Source organism: Micromys minutus (assembly GCF_963924665.1).
Source record: "Micromys minutus genome assembly, chromosome: 24".
NCBI lineage: Eukaryota > Metazoa > Chordata > Mammalia > Rodentia > Muridae > Micromys > Micromys minutus.
In genome coordinates, this window is record NC_137959.1 from 17,431,016 (window position 1) to 17,448,995 (window position 17,980).

A 17,980-nucleotide genomic window follows, 5' to 3' on the forward strand; every position below is an offset into this window, starting at 1 on the left:
GAGGGAAGAAACAAAAAAGGGCTGATCATGAGCAGCCATGATAGTGGAAACAGCCAAAGGTCAGAGAAAAGAAGCTGTTAGAAGCATGTGTGCTCACCCAGCTGTTCCTGAGGAGTCAGAAAGTTGTTCCACGTAGGGCGGAGGTGACTGATGGCTTCAGCAAGCACAGCCTGCCAGGCATTGGGGGGTGTGGAGAAGGAAAAAGAGGAGATGGAGGAACAACTTTTGGTAGGCTTGCTGAAATAGCAAGCAGAGAAACAGAACCTGGGTAGAAGATGATGCCTTAAGAGGAAGGTTAGCTCCTGCTGAGAGGTAGACGTGGCCACCTTCCAGCTCAATTATCCCTCAACCCCCCCCCCCCCCCCCAGTGGAGCTGGAGCTCAGCAGGACAACTTAGCAACCTTCTCTGGCCTGTACATTCCAAGTCATGAATATGTAGGAAAGACTTCCTAAGTTTTAATGCAGAGAACCTGGTCCTGACCTCACAGATCTGAGGGAGAGATTCTAGCCTGGATTCCTGCATTTGCCAGATGCTAAGGAGGAAGTGAGCTGTGAGCATCCTAACAGTCTCCAGGGAACGGATGTTCCCTGGAGTCAGATCCTCCGATAGCTTTCACCAGGCCCTTCCATTCATTCCTTAACACAAAAGCATTTTGTAAATTCTTCTGTGTCTCCTGTCCCAGGATATGTGTGACACTGAATTTCTGTGCTGCACACTGACTGTTGTCAGGAATTTGGTGTTCTGGGCAGCACCAGCAAGAGGAGACACATGTTTCAGAACTGTTTAAATGGCTGCTAGGCTTTGAACAGTGAATGAGTTTTAAAGCAAGTCTTCTATGAAGAGAGAACAGTAAAGGAAAAAGCCCAGGGTGCAAGTGTGGTTGAGGAGAGAGAAGATTGGCAGGGTCTAAACTGAAGAAACACATATGATTTAAGGAACTCATCACAGATTTCTCAGAGGATGAAATTACCAGGGATGAGTCCCAATGTCCTGGTGAGGGAATATTAATGCCATCTGAAAGGGGTTCACTATCTTACCTGAGGAATCCCCAGATGCCCAGGCGGTATTGAATGACTACTACCACTACTTTTTCATGGGTAGACAAGGCCAGTCCGTCAAAAGTTGATGCTCCACCAGAGAGTAAACCACCTCCATGGACCCATACCATCACCTGGGCAGACAGCAAGGAACCACGAAGGTTATAAGAAGTAGAAAAAAAACATTTAATGACTTAATTATTTCTCGGTTCTGACTAAGAAAGCCATTATCTAAAGCCTATGAGTGTCCATTATGGATACAAAAGGTGTATATGTCTGTATGTGTGTGTGTGTGTTTCTCTGTGTATGTGTATATGTTCATGTATATGTGTATATGTGTGTATATATGTATGTGTGTATGTGTATGTATGTGTATATGTGTGTATGTGTGTATACATGTGTGTATGTGTATATATGTATGCATATATGTATGTATATTGTGTGTATGTGTGTATGTGTGTATATGTATGCATATATGTATATATGTGTGTGTATGTGTGTATGTGTATATGTGTGTATGTGTGTGTATATTTGTATGTGTGTATGTGTGTGTATATTTGTGTGTGTGTGTGTGTGTGTGTGTGTGTGTGTGTGTGTATGTGTGAGTGTGTGTAGCTCTCCTAACTCCCTAAGCTTGGTCTCAAATTCCAATCCCATCAAAGCAGCCTAGTTACTTACTGCTTTCCCCCTTCTCTCCTGTCTCCAGGGCCATGTCTTTCTATAGTTCTTCCAACTGAGAATGTCATTTTGTTCCAGCAAGAGCCACAGATATCATTTTCTCCCTGACACAACACCCCTCTCATGTGAGTTAACCTTCCCTGTGACTGAAATATCATCTCAAGAAAAACACATGTCCTCAGTAGTACCTCTTCCTGTGGTGTCTCCTCAGCCTCTCTGTCTCCCAAGCAACTACATTTTCAAGAAGTCTTTATACATTGGCTTTACCTGAGAGCCCACTACCCAGCAGGCACTGCCACATAGATTAAGTATCAGGAGAAAAGGGAGTACAATTTCTGATTAGTGACTCCCGGAGGTCACATTTCAAGGCAAAACCAAAAGAATAAAATAATATAATGTTGCTAATAACATATAAAAGAACTAACAAACTGTAAACTAATTACAAACTAAGTAATCGTAAACTAAGTACTGTTCAAAGTACTTAAAAAATAACCTGTTAATGTAACAGATAGGCAATCTGTTTGAGGTTCCACAGAGCATGAGAGAGAGTCAGAGGTAAGACTTGACTCAGAGCCCACATGTTGAACTCCTGACTCCTATAGCCCACAGCTACATCTTAGTGACTTAGCAGTCAGGTAACTAGGGCAGAAGGCAGATGTTCTTGCTGCCTGTGTGGCTCATTCAGTACTGAATCATGTCTTGAAAGTCACTTCTGTTTGTGCACATGGGCCAGTTCCCATCTGAAGAAACAGAGGCCAAGAAAGTAAGAAAAAGCCCAGTCTCTCATCTTCTTAAAAACACAACTAATATTAATCCAGACCAGTATATATCTAAGACTTATGTTCATAGTTGAAGCATCTCCTGCCTTTAGGCCCCCAAATGTTTCTCCTTCTCTTAGGTCCCCTACCACCTTGAGGGAAGGTCTGAAACAAGATCATCTCAGAGTGAAGACCAGCAAAGGCTGGTGGGCAATGATACACTGAAAAACCTGCTATATTTTATCTTCTGTCCCAAGGGTCACCTTCTCCAGATGCCCACCTCTATCCCATAACCTGTAACTAGCAGCCTGCCCCATCCTCTATCCCATAACCTATAACTAGCAGCCTGCCCCATCCTCTATCCCATAACCTGTAACTAGCAGCCTGCCCCATCCTCTATCCTGTGACCTGTAACTAGCAGCCTGCCCATCCTCTAACCCATAGCCTGTAACTAGCAGCCTGCCCATCCTCTATCCTGTGACCTGTAACTAGCAGCCTGCCCATCCTCTATACCATATAACCTGTAACTAGCAGCCTGCCCATCCTCTATCCTGTGACCTGTAACTAGCAGCCTGCCCATCCTCTATACCATATAACCTGTAACTAGCAGCCTGCCCATCCTCTATCCCATAGCCTGTAACTGGCAGCCTGCCCATCTTTGGGCCTTTGTTTATACGGAAATGCTGACTCACTAAGCCATCAGTTCTTGCCAAAGGCAACCAAGGAAAGAAACAAATTATAGTGAATTCCCAGATGTTTGGCAAAGGAAATGCTTCTGGGATTGTCCCAGTCTGCATCCCACATACCTTCATCATGGAACCATGAAAGCATTCACAGATGGGCCCCAGTGCACTTGGAATGCCACACACTTGTTCCAAGTCCATATTAAAAAACATGGTTTGAAAGTCAGGGGACCTAAGCTCTTGGCCCACCAACTCTAATTTATGCATTCCCCTCTGCCTTTGCCTTATTTTTCTCTATCCATAAAAGTGAGACTAGGTAGATGTTAGGTCATGGATTCCTTCCACTTCTGACTTTACTGAAAATTATGTCTTAATTCCCCAGGGTTTGGGTTCTCAAATAGCAATTAAGAGAATACACATTGATTTCCTAATGTCCATTGTGAGAGAGCATGCAAAAATTAAGATGAGCTTACCTGCTATACTGCACTCCCCCACATATGCCTAGCTTTACGGGGAATAACTGAAGTACCCAAACCGTATTTTTCTGAGGTCAAGGGAAGTCAGAGGCATGACTAACTACACTTATACTGCTAGCATATGTCATCCCCTCCAATCTGCTCTGGAAGTTCCAGGACGCTGAGGCTTCTGGGTGCTCACTTCTACTCTGAGTGCTTACCGGCAGCCTGTCTTTACTTGTCGGCTCAGCAGGGGAGTAAATATTTAGGTAAAGGCAGTCTTCAGAATACTCAAGAGGAACATTTTCTAGTTGGTTAGTGAAGACATCAGAGAGCACTGGCCCCACTCCTGTAATTTGGGAGCACCTGGGAAGGGGAGAAAGAAGAACCGCGAGATTCAAACAAACAGATGAAACCCTTCTATTATGTGATTAAAGGAAGGCCTTCTATTATGTGATTTAAGCTCACAGCCTGAATTTCCATTACTAGGCCTGAGATACTTGGGTGAATAGGAAGCTATCTGGGAGTCCTAGTAAGAATCCTGAGATTCCACGAAGACCATGCAGAGGCACTGACACCCATTAGTCAGATGGCAGACCCAAAGGGGATCTAATGTTAACTCTACATCTTGTGTTTGTTGGGAAACAGCAATAATGTCTGTAGAGGTAACTGCTGAGGGATGGGTACCCATCAGATCCAGTGAGACACAATCTCCAGCATTTGCCCTGTTACAGGTACTGAGGTAGCCTGGTATCAATTCCAGCTTCTCTTACTAGGTTAGGCATTTGTCTTCTCCGTGTAGGGACAGTAGGCTCCACAGGGACATAGTTCCAGGCATAAATCCCTGAGAAGATTGATCATGCAGTCCTGGAATCCTCCTTCTGTGTGCTCTGAGGCTATTTAGTCTGGAAAACCCCAGGACCCTTGTAACTCTCAGGGACTCAGAGCAAATCTGTGTCAAAGTGCCCTCTACTGCTGAGATGTGTGCATTTATCACAGACTTAAGGAACACCACACTTAACTCCCTAAATCTCTTAGAGAATTCATATACAGAAGTAATTTCAGGGACTACTTGGGCCTTCAATGTGTAGACACTGCACAGTGGCCACAAGCATCAGGAACAACCACAGCAACATAACCTCAATAAATAATACAAAGTAAGGCACCAGAGACTGCCACCTGAATGACAAGGATGTGCAATCTCCCACAGCTCTGCCTCTCAACATCTGTTTTCTGTCCTTAAGGAAGAACAACAGACTTCAAGGAAATGCAAAGGAGTGGCTCATAAATTCATTGTAAAATGTTTCTTTTGGGGTGGGAGAAGACAAGTTGTCTATATGGACATATTTCTAATTGCTTGTTGTTAAGCAACACAGGGTGTCTTCACCATAAAAATTTAACAATGAGATTAAATGTTTAAAGAAAAAGAGTCAAATAGGAAGGCTGAAAAATACAAAGAATGATGTGGAAAAAGAGCCAACAGCTAATGAACCAGAGAACAGATCAGTGTGCTTGGGGGCCAAGCTAGCTCATGCTTCTTCGCTCTTTTTTGGGGTCATTTTTATAGTGCTAAGGGCTTTTGAACTTACCAAGCAAACAGTTTACCACTGAGCTGAAACCACCACCCCAGGCAGTTCATTTGAAAGTACACAGAGTGAGAATAGGGCAGGAACGAAGGAAGACAACTCACAGACCCCATTAGGAACATCAAAAGAGCAAGCATGGCAGTTATTGAGAGAGTCGACAAAGACAAAGAACAGGGAAGCTTACTCAAAGAGGGTAACAGGCAATGCTACGGCCGGATGGGAGATACTAACCTCCAGATAACTGCCAGATATAAGGTCAAAGGTCCCATGTTTGATCAAACCCAATAAAATCACCTATGACATATTATAAACAAGCCCAACAGTCAAAGATAAAAAGGGGGGGAAAGTAAGAAGAGCAAGTAACACATAAAGGAACTCGACCAGCTCTGCAATACAAGAAAGACTAGAGTGTTCTAGCTAGAAGACAGCATGTAACAACTTGTTAGCCTCCAATGGTCCAAGTAAACACCGAGATTATTACTACTACCTTAGCTCTGCAATCTCTATGAGTATTCACACCTGTCTGCAAGCTGATGAAACGATTTTAGTTTATTAAAAATATGACTCACTGAATTTGTTAATGATAGGCAAGACAGAGATGTGTTCTGTGGCATTAAAAATTCAAAATGGAAGGACATGCTGTCATGTAGAGTGTTCGTTTTCCTTTTGGTTAATGGTGGGGTCTTGTCAATTTAATACTGCATGAAGCGTTTGTTGTGAGCTTCACAGTCACTACAAAGCAAGAAGACACTGAAAAAGCAGTCAGAGGATCAAAGAACACTACTTGAGAAAACCACCTAACTACTGAGAAAGACAAAGAGAGGGGAGAAAGGAAGAATGGAATGTGGGAACACTGGGCGTCTTTCTTGTGAGCTCATCTGGGCGCTCTAGGCCGTGCTCAACTCACTACACCTCACCCCCAACAGTAGCATCTTTCTCCATGAAAAGTTTAAGGCAGGAGAGACAGGATCCCCACGTCATACCTCCATATCAGCATTTTTATCCAACCAGTGGACCACCAACCATCCTATTACACAATTCCTTTTCTTGCTTTGCGATCAGTTATTCTGTCTCCCCACCTAACATACAAACTCTGCGAAGATAGGGGATCCTTATTTCGCTCACTGATGCATGATTAGAACTTAGAATAAGTCTGAAATATGACAGGCATTTAATAAATACGTGTTTGAGAAAAGTCTCTAGCGTACTCTGATAGTTATGAAACATCCTTGGGATCTTAGAGTATGTTGGGGATACATCAACAACACGTTATCAATCAGAGACCAGTCTCAGCTCTTTCCAACAGCTCTGAGGCAGATATCCTACAGAAAGAGACCCAGGCCCACCTCAGTGGCTTACATAGGTGGGTAGGTGGTGGCATTCTTCACAAAGCTCCAGGGTTCTGCAGGCTCTGGCGGAGCAAACCTCAGGGACCCAAGAGGGGGCTTGGCAAAGGGGACTCCCAGGAAGACAGCCACAGGCTGTGAGAATCCTTCTATGCTGATGTACTTCCCCAGGACTTTGCCTTTCGTGGTGTCCACCACGGGTGGTGAGGATGGGTGTCCTGATGAAACTGGAGTCAAAATAAGAACACAGCAGAGTGGACATCTGAGAGCTGAATTCAAGGGGGGTGTTTACTATTTTTAGGTATATGGTAAGGAGTAAGTTCCCCATAAGCCATGTAGACATCAATTATTTCTAATATAAAGTTATAGTGAGAAAAACAATTCTTCCCAATTCAGAGGGATGTCAGAAGGGGTAAACTGGAACTGCAGTAAGATATGAATCCATGCCATAGAGGTTGGGCGAGAGCTCAGTCGGTGAAGTGTTGATGCTGGTGTTGGATGCTGGGCTAGAGGACGAATGAGAAGTGACATCTTATTCCTCATTACACATTACTTATGCTCTTCACCACTGATAGGACAAGGAAAGGAACCAAAGTCAGTCAGGAGGGAGAGGCAGAAGGATTGGGAGCAAGAAGAAGGAAGAGGAGAAGGGAGAGAGGAAGCTGGTTTGCAGCATTCTTTGGAGCTCAGGGGCTGCAGTTGTCTGGTGCCTGGCTCTGGGAGACTAAGTTGGATAGGCAGTAGGCAAACAAACCCCATATTGAAGAGGCCTGGCGTACAGGCTTTGCATTAGTTGGAGTGTTAGTATCTCCAGATCTGCCAGGCTTTGTGTTTGAAAGGCTCAGATGCCAAAAAGACAACCTATGCTTACTGCAGGACTGCTCAGGACCTCATTATACTTCTATGCCATTTGATGCTCTGAGAAAGCAAGACTCACTAGGATGTTACCCCAGTGTCACCCACTAAACTATGCCTTGCTTCTTTCTGCCATCTGAATCCAGATCCAGTGTTTGGCCATCAGAGTCCTCCTGGCAAACCCCACCATATCTAAGATTCTGTCTCTTTTCTATCCCCGAGACACAGTGACAGATTTGAAAGGCATAATGACAATGGGCGAATCTGGAAAGGCACGTTGTTTTGTTGCTGGTTGCCCCAGCAACTTCATCTCAGCCCATCCTCAGGAAGCCCATTCAAGAGTCTCTCAATCCCTTGGTGTCCTCATCTATAATGTGGCCATTTTAGTGTCTACTTAGCAAGGCTTCTTGAGGAGGATTATAAAGTGCTTGGAACACACATGTGGAGCACAGTAAGTACTCCATATGTGTACCTCTCATCTGATAAGCTGTATTTCTTTTTATATTCTCTCTTCTCAACTGTCTGCTCTTACCTTCTGGCTATGGGCTTCTACCCACTTCAGGTGACAGAAGAGGGTCACTGAGCTAACATGGGCCACAGCTAGTGATCTTGGCTCAGATGTTACTCTCCTACTCTTCCAACCCCTCCTCTACCTCTCCCTGGCCTTCTGTGGCGCTTCGCCCCTTTCTCCTGCTACCACTCCAGGGGCATTCTCAACTGTGACTGTTTCCAATACCTGGAGTGGACTCTGATCCATTTTGCAATATAGTTTCTGATAAAGACCTTCCGGGGCTATTGGCTCTTCTCTTTGGTGAGATCAATTTTGAATCGTTATCTATTTCTGACCACACACTTGAGTTGTGGTCATAATGACATATTGTCTGAACTCAGTGGCAATCATTGGAAAATGAGAGAATGGAATCATGTTATGAGAGGGCTGCTCTGAGATACAGACCCTCTGAAGTCACACAGGAGAACATATGATCAAGAGTGCCAACGTCTCTCAGCCTCAGGACAGAGGATCAGTCTGGCTTTGTATAGAGCCACACTAAAAAGGACCAAGGCAGGGGTGAAGCTGTAGGGAGTCAGGGAGGAACCGTTTGGAAGAATTGGAGTTCACGGGCTCTACAGGAGCCTAGCTAGAGTGGCCATGTTAAGAACTACCAGAAGAATATTCCTGACTCCAGAATGGCTCTTGTTTACTTGACCACTGAGCAAACCTCAGTTCTTTGGGTGGGGATTTGATATCCTCTGCATCACACACCTGTACATTTCAGAGCTCCCCCCACACTTCCCACTGACTATACTTAGTATTTGTAACCCATGTCTTCTTCCCTGCCAGGGCTTGTATCTTGGTATCGAGTCTCTGAACTCTTCTCTTCCACATGTGCAACTCCTTCCTAACTCCCCTCATTTACTCATTTCTACACTGAGGGACAAATTATCTTCTCAGTGGCCATTGGCCCTTAACATGTTGGCTTGATCATATTTCAAATTTTTATTAAGATACCCATTAAAAATATCACCCCTTTAAATCCATCCATTCATTGTGCTTCTAGACTACACTATACTAAGAGCTATAAAACAAACACCTATGTCATCCTCTGTATAGCCCAGTAAGGAAGGCTCCATTTATTTCCTATTTTCCAGATTCATCACCCAGACACTGCAAAGCTGAAGTGTCTTTCTCAGAGTCACAGGGATCAGAAGAGCTGAGCCAGACTCTAGCCCTGCATACTGGGTCCCGACTCAGTGCTGTTAAAATTCTGCTGAGCTTCTCTTCATATCTGTCCAGAGATGGAGTAAGACCTGAAAGTTAGGCACTCTCTTAAGTCATCACATTAGGTGAATAAATATCACCATGGTTTTCTTTCTCTGGATCTCTGTGATGGGAGGAGCTTGCTGGGTTCTTCTGCTCCAAGCCCTTTTGAAATTGTGCTGGTGATCCCTGATACAGAATGGAACCTGACATCTCTTCCCTTGATACACATTTTCAGTCACATTAGCCCAGGCCTAGGAGCTTCAAAAGTGTTCCCAGTGTTTGCATTTTGGAAGAACTCACCAAAAGCCATGCAAGTGTTGAGGGAAGCCAGAGCCAGAACAAAGAACCACATGGTGGAAGACAAGTTGCTCTGGGGCCTTGTAATGGGGTTTTGGTGCTCTTCTGAAGGGCTTTGTAGAACCCTTCTTAGATTGTGAGGCCTTGTCACCACACCCATCCATGTGCAGTCCAGCAGCCTAATCATGAGATGACAAGGTGCTCTCCCTGTTCCACAGAGCTCCCAGGCATCTGATGGCAACCCAAGCTAGACCCAGCCTCAGTTCAAGCTCTTATAATTGGTTCCAGACCCAACTATCAGATTACAGATGACCTCAAACTTGTCCAACGACTTCTTACATAAGGTCTCTCCGCATAGCACTATAATCAGTCCACATTGATCATCTAAAAGGCAGGCACAACAAATGGTACCTTCAGGCCGGGCTAAGCTTTGGTCTGAGACACCCAGGAAAGGCTGGAAACTTTAGAGCAATGCACAACTCCAGAGCTGCTGTCCTAGGAAGTTAGAATGCATCTACAACTTTCCTGGGCTAGTGGGCCGGAGAATTCTGAGTTCTTAAGTCTGCAAGTGAAGTTAAATTGTGTGTAGTTTTCTTTCTGATGCTTCTGCCAAGTGGCCAGATCTTCTGTTATCTACCCCTACACTCCGAGAACTAACTACTTTTAAACATGTTTGGGACAAATGTTTCTATGCTAAACCAACTTCATCTCCCCACCGTACCAGACATTTGCCAAAATGTATTTTTCTCCACAGTAAAATAAAATGCAAAGATTTGAAATGAGAAACTTGCGAGTCTCTGATGCTTGTGAAACGCATCTCACCTTTCCCCATATCCACATGTTCCAGGGAAAACAGCCAATCCAATTGGTGATACCTGTTTCTAAATTTTGTTTTAAGACAGGGTTCCATGCAGGGCTGGCCTTGAACTTCTGATTCTCTACTTCCTAGGTGCTGGGATTACAAACACATACCACTACACTGAGGTCTTGTTTCTAATGTGTCTCTATGTTAAGGCTTCTCCACTTGTCTGTATCTGCACCATCTCAGCCACAATGGTCTCTCTGGTGCTGTGAAAGAAAACACGTTCCTATGCTGCCCTCTGCTGGACACTGGGAAACACTCAGGCTAATGAGACTGGTGTTGGTTCTGAGTGATGTCATGGAACAATGAAATAAGTTGCTTTGCTGAAGGGAGGAAGCTCTTTAGGGACATGTGCTTGTAGAATTTAGGAGTGACTGCAAAAGCCTGACCTTGGAAACACCTCATTCTGAAAATGTGGAGATGCCTTAAATCACATTGAAAGATGAAGGGATTGTTTAAAAAGTTGTGAGTTAAAGCGCATCTTCAATGCCGAGCACATTGAAGCAGTGATTTGGAGAACCTCTTAGCAACTTAGGCCAAACGTATACTACTTTGTTCATACAGTGATCTTCAACAAAACGTTTGGACCAAAACACCCAAGTAAACAGATATCCAGGTCCCATTCTCAAAGATTCCAGTCGGCTGGAACGAACTCTGCCCTGGCCACTGGGATTTTGGGAAAACCTCAAGCAATTCTTCAAATTTTAGCTAATAGAAAAATCTTAAAATAATCAAAGAAACAGAAAATAGGATGGCAAGTATAATTGATAGCGGGGCACCTAGTAAGACACATGCGAAAAAGAAAACCACACATAGGATTCCTAGGGTTGTGAACAGCAGGCACAGTACACAAGGATCCATGGGCTTCCTGGCCTTCCGTCATGTGTCCTGGCGCTGCCCACTCATGTGCACATGGGAGCAGGTACTCACATAGCACACCCTCTTCTGCTCTGGGACTCTGACCATGTTATGCCACCTCTCACTGATCCCGTAGGCTGCCTCATTCTCTCCCTAGAACCCTGCTGCTCCACACTGCCAATGGCTGACCTCTGGCCTATCTGGTCTCTCCCCTCCATCTGAGTACTTCCCCAAATCACAACAACACTCAGATTTGTCTTGGCATTGAATGTGTGTGTGTGTGTGTGTGTGTGTGTGTGTGTGTGTGTTTATGGGGGAGGTAGCAAAGACACCATGCAAAGCCTGTATGACCATGGTTATGTGTACACACACTGAAGACTGTCATGTCTTATTGGAGAATGGACTATTTTTATTCTATAATGCTATTTCTTGCAGTATCCGTTAACATGATATTCATGTAGCCAACACATGTTATTTCGGTGTCTGTTTGGTATACTTGTCTCCTGCGTTGGGAATATCTCTGTCTTTTTCAGTGTGTGTATCCACTGGGAATGTATAACCACACCTCACCTCACCTAAAGAAACTGCACAGTCTTCTAACACGCAGAATGGAGCTCTTACCACAATGTGGGGAGACAGGATAGAGCTTTCAATCAGAAAGAACTTTGTGGTTGGGGGTGGGACCAGGGTGAGCTTGTGAGGTTTGGATCTTACCCAGGCACCCAAACAGGAACTACTCAGGCTTTCTAATCAGCTTCTCCAGATATGTGGAGCCACAGGGGGAGGGTGACAGGTGAGGCTTAAAATCTGCCAGCAATCAGAGGTCGCAAAGTGGAGTCAGATTCCCTGTTACTCAGCACCTAATTTGGCTTTGGCTTTTAAGTACAGTCTCAAGGTCGTTGTTAACTAATATGTTTAGGCTTATTTATTTAGCAAAATCATTCACAAGGTGAATTCAGCTTACTTTCTTGAACGTTCATGGAAATGTGCCATCTACCATGTCAGCTTTCTTTGAGAGTGATGATTTCATTTTATCCCCAACACTCAATTACTATGTAAATCTCTTCTTTAAAAAAAAAATCTAATGCCTGGCACTGCAACAAAAAATAAAAAAGATTTAGGAATTTCTCTTGGTACTCAATATTCACATCTTGTGATATTAAACATTGTATCTTCAAGCAGAGCCGTATCAATCACATGAAGCTGAATAATTTCTCCTTACTGTAAGTCATATTCTCCCATCCACGTATCTTTCCAGGTCCTTCCAGCCTGTTCTCTGCCCTTCACGGAGGGTCTCTCTCCATAAGTTCACTTTCCACTGCAAGTAGACTTCTGGTACCTTGCAGATCAAAAGTGGCAGGTTCTTGGGGCAGCATCTATAGCTCTGATCCAATTCTCACCTTAATGAGACCTCAAGTCTCCAGTTTTGGAATTTGGGACTTCTCAGTAACCCTACCTCTCTCAGGTACTGACAGATCCCCAGTTCGTTACCCACAACTGTGTTCTGCACTCCACTTGGGGAAAGTAGAACATCACAAATCTTTTTGCCCATCTCAATGGGTCTTCACACAAGCTCTAGAAGAGAGACTCCCGTGCACTTTTTTCAGAGGTGGTAGGATTTTGTTTCTTCACGTTAAAGACTTTGTGCAGTGTTGTGTGCCTCAACCCTCTGAGACAGGCTTTGTCCAGCCTGACTATCTGCTGTCATCCCTACTCATGAACACATCCAGCTGGCACCCCTGGGCTGTGGCTCTCAGGGGATTTATGGTCCTACAGCTGCTCACAAGAGGTTATTAGCATGGCGGAGTGACAATGTTGTCTACTTGGAGGTGAACCATGAGGTAATAATCACATCCCATCTCTCCTTCAATCAGCTTTCTTCCCTTAAATTCCAGCAACCATTCCCCAAATCTTCCCCTGAAAAGGTGTTTTTCTATGTCAGCATTTTCTTTATCCTTGTACCCACCCCCTCCACACACCATGAGGATGGATTCATCTTTAGTCTAAGACACAACTCCTGATTTTACTTCTGAAAGGACATTTATTTCCGAGTTGAGATACAAAGATCCCCACGGTACAACTGTGCAGTTTCCTCTGTAAGATCCATCACTGGTGAATAGCCATCCTTTAAGGAATCTTCGCTTCTTTGGTCCTGAGGACGAACGCAGACACTCCCATTCACGCATGTTCCGTGTGTTCTGTCTGAGGTGGATTCTTAGCCAGGAGCTCAGCCCAGAAAGCCACTTCCTCCTCTTTCAGTCCCTGGGCTTGCTGGGTGGTGGCTCCAATCTGCAAATACCCTTCCTTCTGGTCATACTCTGGCCAGTGTGGCAGCTCCTCACCATTAGGGTTCCTGGGAACAGAATCAAAAGAAATCCTCAAAACTGCTCTGTGGTCCTCCATCTGTCTGAGGTCTGAATGAATCCCTGGCTTATCTCAGTAGAGAAGCCGACAACCTCCACAGAGAGCTCACATCTTTTAGAGCAGCCCATCTGATTCTAGAAAACTCTCCCTACAGTGCACTAAGGTTACACAGAATGGTCAGAGATTTTATCACCCAAACTCTAGGAGTCATCTTTCCTAAAAGATATGTCCAGCCACACCCTCTCCACCCTTTTTGCCTTTGCCATACATCTCACCCATTCCGAGCAAAGTTGGCCCAGAACTTCATCACCAGTTTGCTGAGGTTGGTCTCCTCTTCCGAGGCACCCTCTGTGGGAAAGAGAAGTGTGAACCAAATGTAGCTTCATCAGGGAGGCTGTTAGAAGATAGAATGAGATGCTCACTCCTTATCCGCTCAGTCAAGCGCTCCAGTGTGAGAAGACCCTGGCTAATCACTGCACATTCAGGGGCTGAGGAGAGACGCTGATCTGTCACCCAGCAGTGGAAATATGCATATGCGCCATGAGTGTCCTCTTTTGTTTCCTTGTTCATCTGCTTTCTCATCCTTCCTTGGAGTCAAAAATGTCACATTCCAGAATGCCCTTTGTTTGGAAGATTTGTTTCTGGGTATTTTCTGAGTTACTTACACACGGTAGTATTATCGATAGACTGACTATAAAAGGTATCAGAACCGCAAAAGACTAAGGAATAGTCTAACTCGGAAATGCCCATAAGGAGCCATGAGCTGCAGCCATAAACTTATGCAAATGCTGAGGCTTAAGACACCGAACACATTTGTGAAAGGATTTCTTTAAATACCACATTATTGGGCTGCAGAGATGGGTTGGGCCACACTTGCAACATGAGAATCTGAGTTGTAATACTGGGACTCATAGTAGAAGGTAAGGAACTATTCCTAGAAGTTGTTCTCTGATCTCTAACAAGCATTGGTGTGCACACACTCACACACACACATGTCCATACACATATACATATATACACATACATATACAGAAACACATCACACAATATACACATAGATACACTAACAAACACACATATACACATGTATACACACATACACACACAGAAACCCACACACATACACGTATGCATGCACAAAAAATTTAAATTTAAATATTATGTTATTAAGTCTATCTGTGAAGATGCCAAAAAAATCTCCATAGGAATAGAAATAGAGTGGACAGTTAAGGAAAGATGAGGGAAAGGAGGAGGGTAGGAACAGGAGAATCAAGTGGAGAGAAGGAGGTAAGAGGAGGGTGAGAAAGGGAATGTTGGGAGAGACAGTTAAATTCACGGCCATTTGAGGTATAGTATGGAAACCTAATACAGTAGACGCTCCCTAAAATGTATGCATTTATGAAGGTATTCTAAATAAAATTGATGACAAGTAAGGGTGAAGACAAAACCACAACCGGGCATCTCTTGTCATTAAAGGAAGCTTCCAGTACCGGTATTGGGTTACATCTAATTGAGATGTTGGCCAAAGATGTCTCATGGGAAACCCCAAACCACCTACGATGTTGTCAAGAGTATAGGTTACTCTCCACAGGCTAATGAAGGGCCTCGTTGATAAAAACAAGATCTATATAGCTCACTGAATATGGAGAAGTTGAGATGGAACTTACAGAGAACCTTCACCCCTACTCTCTAGTGTCTTTGGTACAGGAAGGTATACTGCACATTCCCCAAAGAGAAACATAAACACCCATATACAAACCCTTAGATCTACAGTGGTGTCCTGTCTGCAAGATGACACAAAGCTTGTGGGAGCAAGCAATATCCAATTCGACTTAACGTCCACTGCATAAGATGATGGAACCTGTACCTGATACTGCCTGAATGGTGAGGAACCTGAGACTAGACAGCTCAGTGACCTGGGCAAAGGCAAATGCTACTGCTGTTAAGAACAGTTAATAAATAACATTTAAAACACGGCAATGAAAAGATTCCTAATGACACTCAGCTATACTCATAGTTCAGTTCCTTGCACAGCCGCCATCAAAGAAGTTTCCTCTGCAGAAAACTGAGACAAATACAGAGACTCACAGCCAGACACAGAGAATGTTCTGGAATACTCAGCCCTAAATGGGTCCTCTCTATCAAATCCCTCTCCATAGCACCCAGGGCACACTACTGAGGAGGAGGTGGAAAGGATCTAAGAGCCAGAGGATGCGAAGGACAGGAAGGAAACAAGGCTCTCTAATCAACACCCATGTGAACTCAGACTGAGGCCGCTTGCACAGAGCCTTCATGGGTGTCCACCAGATGGCGCCCTAGAGCTGAAAAAGTGGACACATGACCCCATCCCTAACCCAGAAGCCATCTTTAATTGATAACCACTTGTAAATGAAAATTTAATTTCCTTCAAGGGAGGAAACAAACCACTATAAGGGTAGGCTGATATGCCAGCAGGAGATGGCCAATAGGGAACAAACTCAGTGACATCCCTGGAGGTTCCTTGTCTTCTAATAACATTTTAGGGCTTTTCCTTTATTTAAAAAAAAAAATCTTATTTTTAATTTAATTTAATTGATTCATTTTTTTTTCTTTTTCTTTTACCCCACATGTCCTTTGCATATATATATTATGGCTTTAATCTCAGTGGTTTCAATGGGATTCTTAATTAGGTCTCTGTTTCTTGTGCCTCGTTTTGGGCTCTTTTCCTTCTGTTTGTTTTGTCCTTTTCCAACGTGTTAGTTTTTGTTTTATTATATTTTTTTAATTATTGCCTAGAAGCCTGTTAGTTTTCTAATGAGAGACAGAAAGGGGGTGAAGCCACACAGGAGAAGAAGTGGGGAAGAACTGGGAGGAGTTGAAGGAGGGAAAACTGAAATCAGGACATAGTATGGGAGGGAAAAAAGTCTTTGATCAATAAAAGGGAAGCTATACATTGTCCGTAAGAGATACATTTAGATAGATAAATAGTCACACGATAATGCAAGGTTTTGTGGGAAATTAAATTATGGTCATTTAGACCTAGATTGGTGCCCTATGTGTGATCCACCACCCAGGTTCTGATTCCCAGGTCATGATGCTGAGAATGACTATGGTTGGGGACGCATGAGCTATCTTTCTGTGTGATATAAAAGAGAAAGGTTGGGGACTGTCTAAGGGAGCTCTGTTCTGCTCTAGAATGCTGGGAACTAGCATTAGGAGAACCCTTCAGAGACAAGAAGGAACTTACTGAGGGCCCCCAAACCAAGACTAGAGAACCCAGTCCTCCTAACTCCCAGATCACACCTGGCCCAGAGCCAATACCTTTTAAAAATGGAATCCCAAATACAGAGAAGATTTCATCACCGTGATCGCCCTGAACCGTCTGGGGTCTCCTGTCAGACACGAAGCTTGGGCGATACTGAAACTCATACATGTAGGTGGGCACTGCAGCATCTGAGGAGAGATGGATTTATGTTCAGTTCATGTTAGCAGACGCACACCTGTGTGGCACTGAGGTCTTCATCCCTGAAGAAGACAGTTGGGTCTTAGTATAGGACAGAAGCAGCTTTGGGAAGCCCAGTGACCTGCTTGCGCTGCATGGCTGATTGAGGTAGAGCTGGGATCTGAGCCGGGTGTTTATGAAACGCAGAATGAGCGGATGTGACACAGGCAGCAAATGCTTGGATGTGCTCAGTGATCATCCATAGTGCCCTTCCATTCTGAGAAATTAGCACCTACTCATACTCTATCTAGTTGTGAGCATCCCAGTGATACGATGCCTTTCAGAAACAAAGGAGAAACATCAGTTCCTCCAGAGAAAAGCTTGTAGAGCTCACTGTCTCTGAGGTTGCCTTGTGAGCATTTGCTAGGGTCCTTTAAACCGAAAGGTCAATGGACTAATGAATAACACAGAGGTCAATGATGTAAACTTGTGAAGCCATGTTCAGGACACCATGGGACTCTAATCTTAATTTGTAAAGGCTTTTTTCTTAGCACATGGGCTTCTGGACAACAATGTTGCTAACAATGAATGTTAAAATCCTCATTCAAATTGATATAAATTGTGACATGAAAAACATAAAAGAAAAAAAGTTGGGCTGAAGTAATAACTCAGCGATTAAGAGACCTGAATACTCTTCCAGAGGACCTGAGTTCAGTTCTCAGCACACACACACAGCAACTAACAACAATCTCTTAACTCACGTTTCAGGATCCGGTGACTTCTTCTGGCCTTTGTGGGCACCAGGCACAACTTACGGTGCACAGACATCCTCATACACATAGGCAAATATACTCATACACATAAAATAAAATAAAAATATTCTTAAATGAAAAAAATAGATAAGATTGTACAGTTATTATATGAAATCAAACTATAGTATTATCAGTTTAAAGAAGGTCCTATGGGTGTAGGGCCTCATGATAACCACAATGTGAAAATTTTGGGGGCAAAGCATAT

General features: G+C 43.9%; 1 protein-coding gene across 1 annotated transcript in view; it reads right to left on the bottom strand.

Moving 5' to 3' along the window:
• Positions 1–17,980, bottom strand: part of LOC308435917 (uncharacterized protein) — a gene marked incomplete at both ends in the record, with an annotated part of 51,640 nt that overhangs the window by 17,996 nt on the left and 15,664 nt on the right. The window contains 7 exons of the mRNA XM_080936650.1: positions 1,039–1,172; positions 3,834–3,978; positions 6,558–6,762; positions 9,462–9,637; positions 13,361–13,531; positions 13,818–13,890; positions 16,843–16,974. Coding sequence (XP_080792776.1) covers positions 1,039–1,172; positions 3,834–3,978; positions 6,558–6,762; positions 9,462–9,637; positions 13,361–13,531; positions 13,818–13,890; positions 16,843–16,974 — 1,036 coding nt within the window. The remainder of the gene's footprint in view (positions 1–1,038; positions 1,173–3,833; positions 3,979–6,557; positions 6,763–9,461; positions 9,638–13,360; positions 13,532–13,817; positions 13,891–16,842; positions 16,975–17,980) is intronic.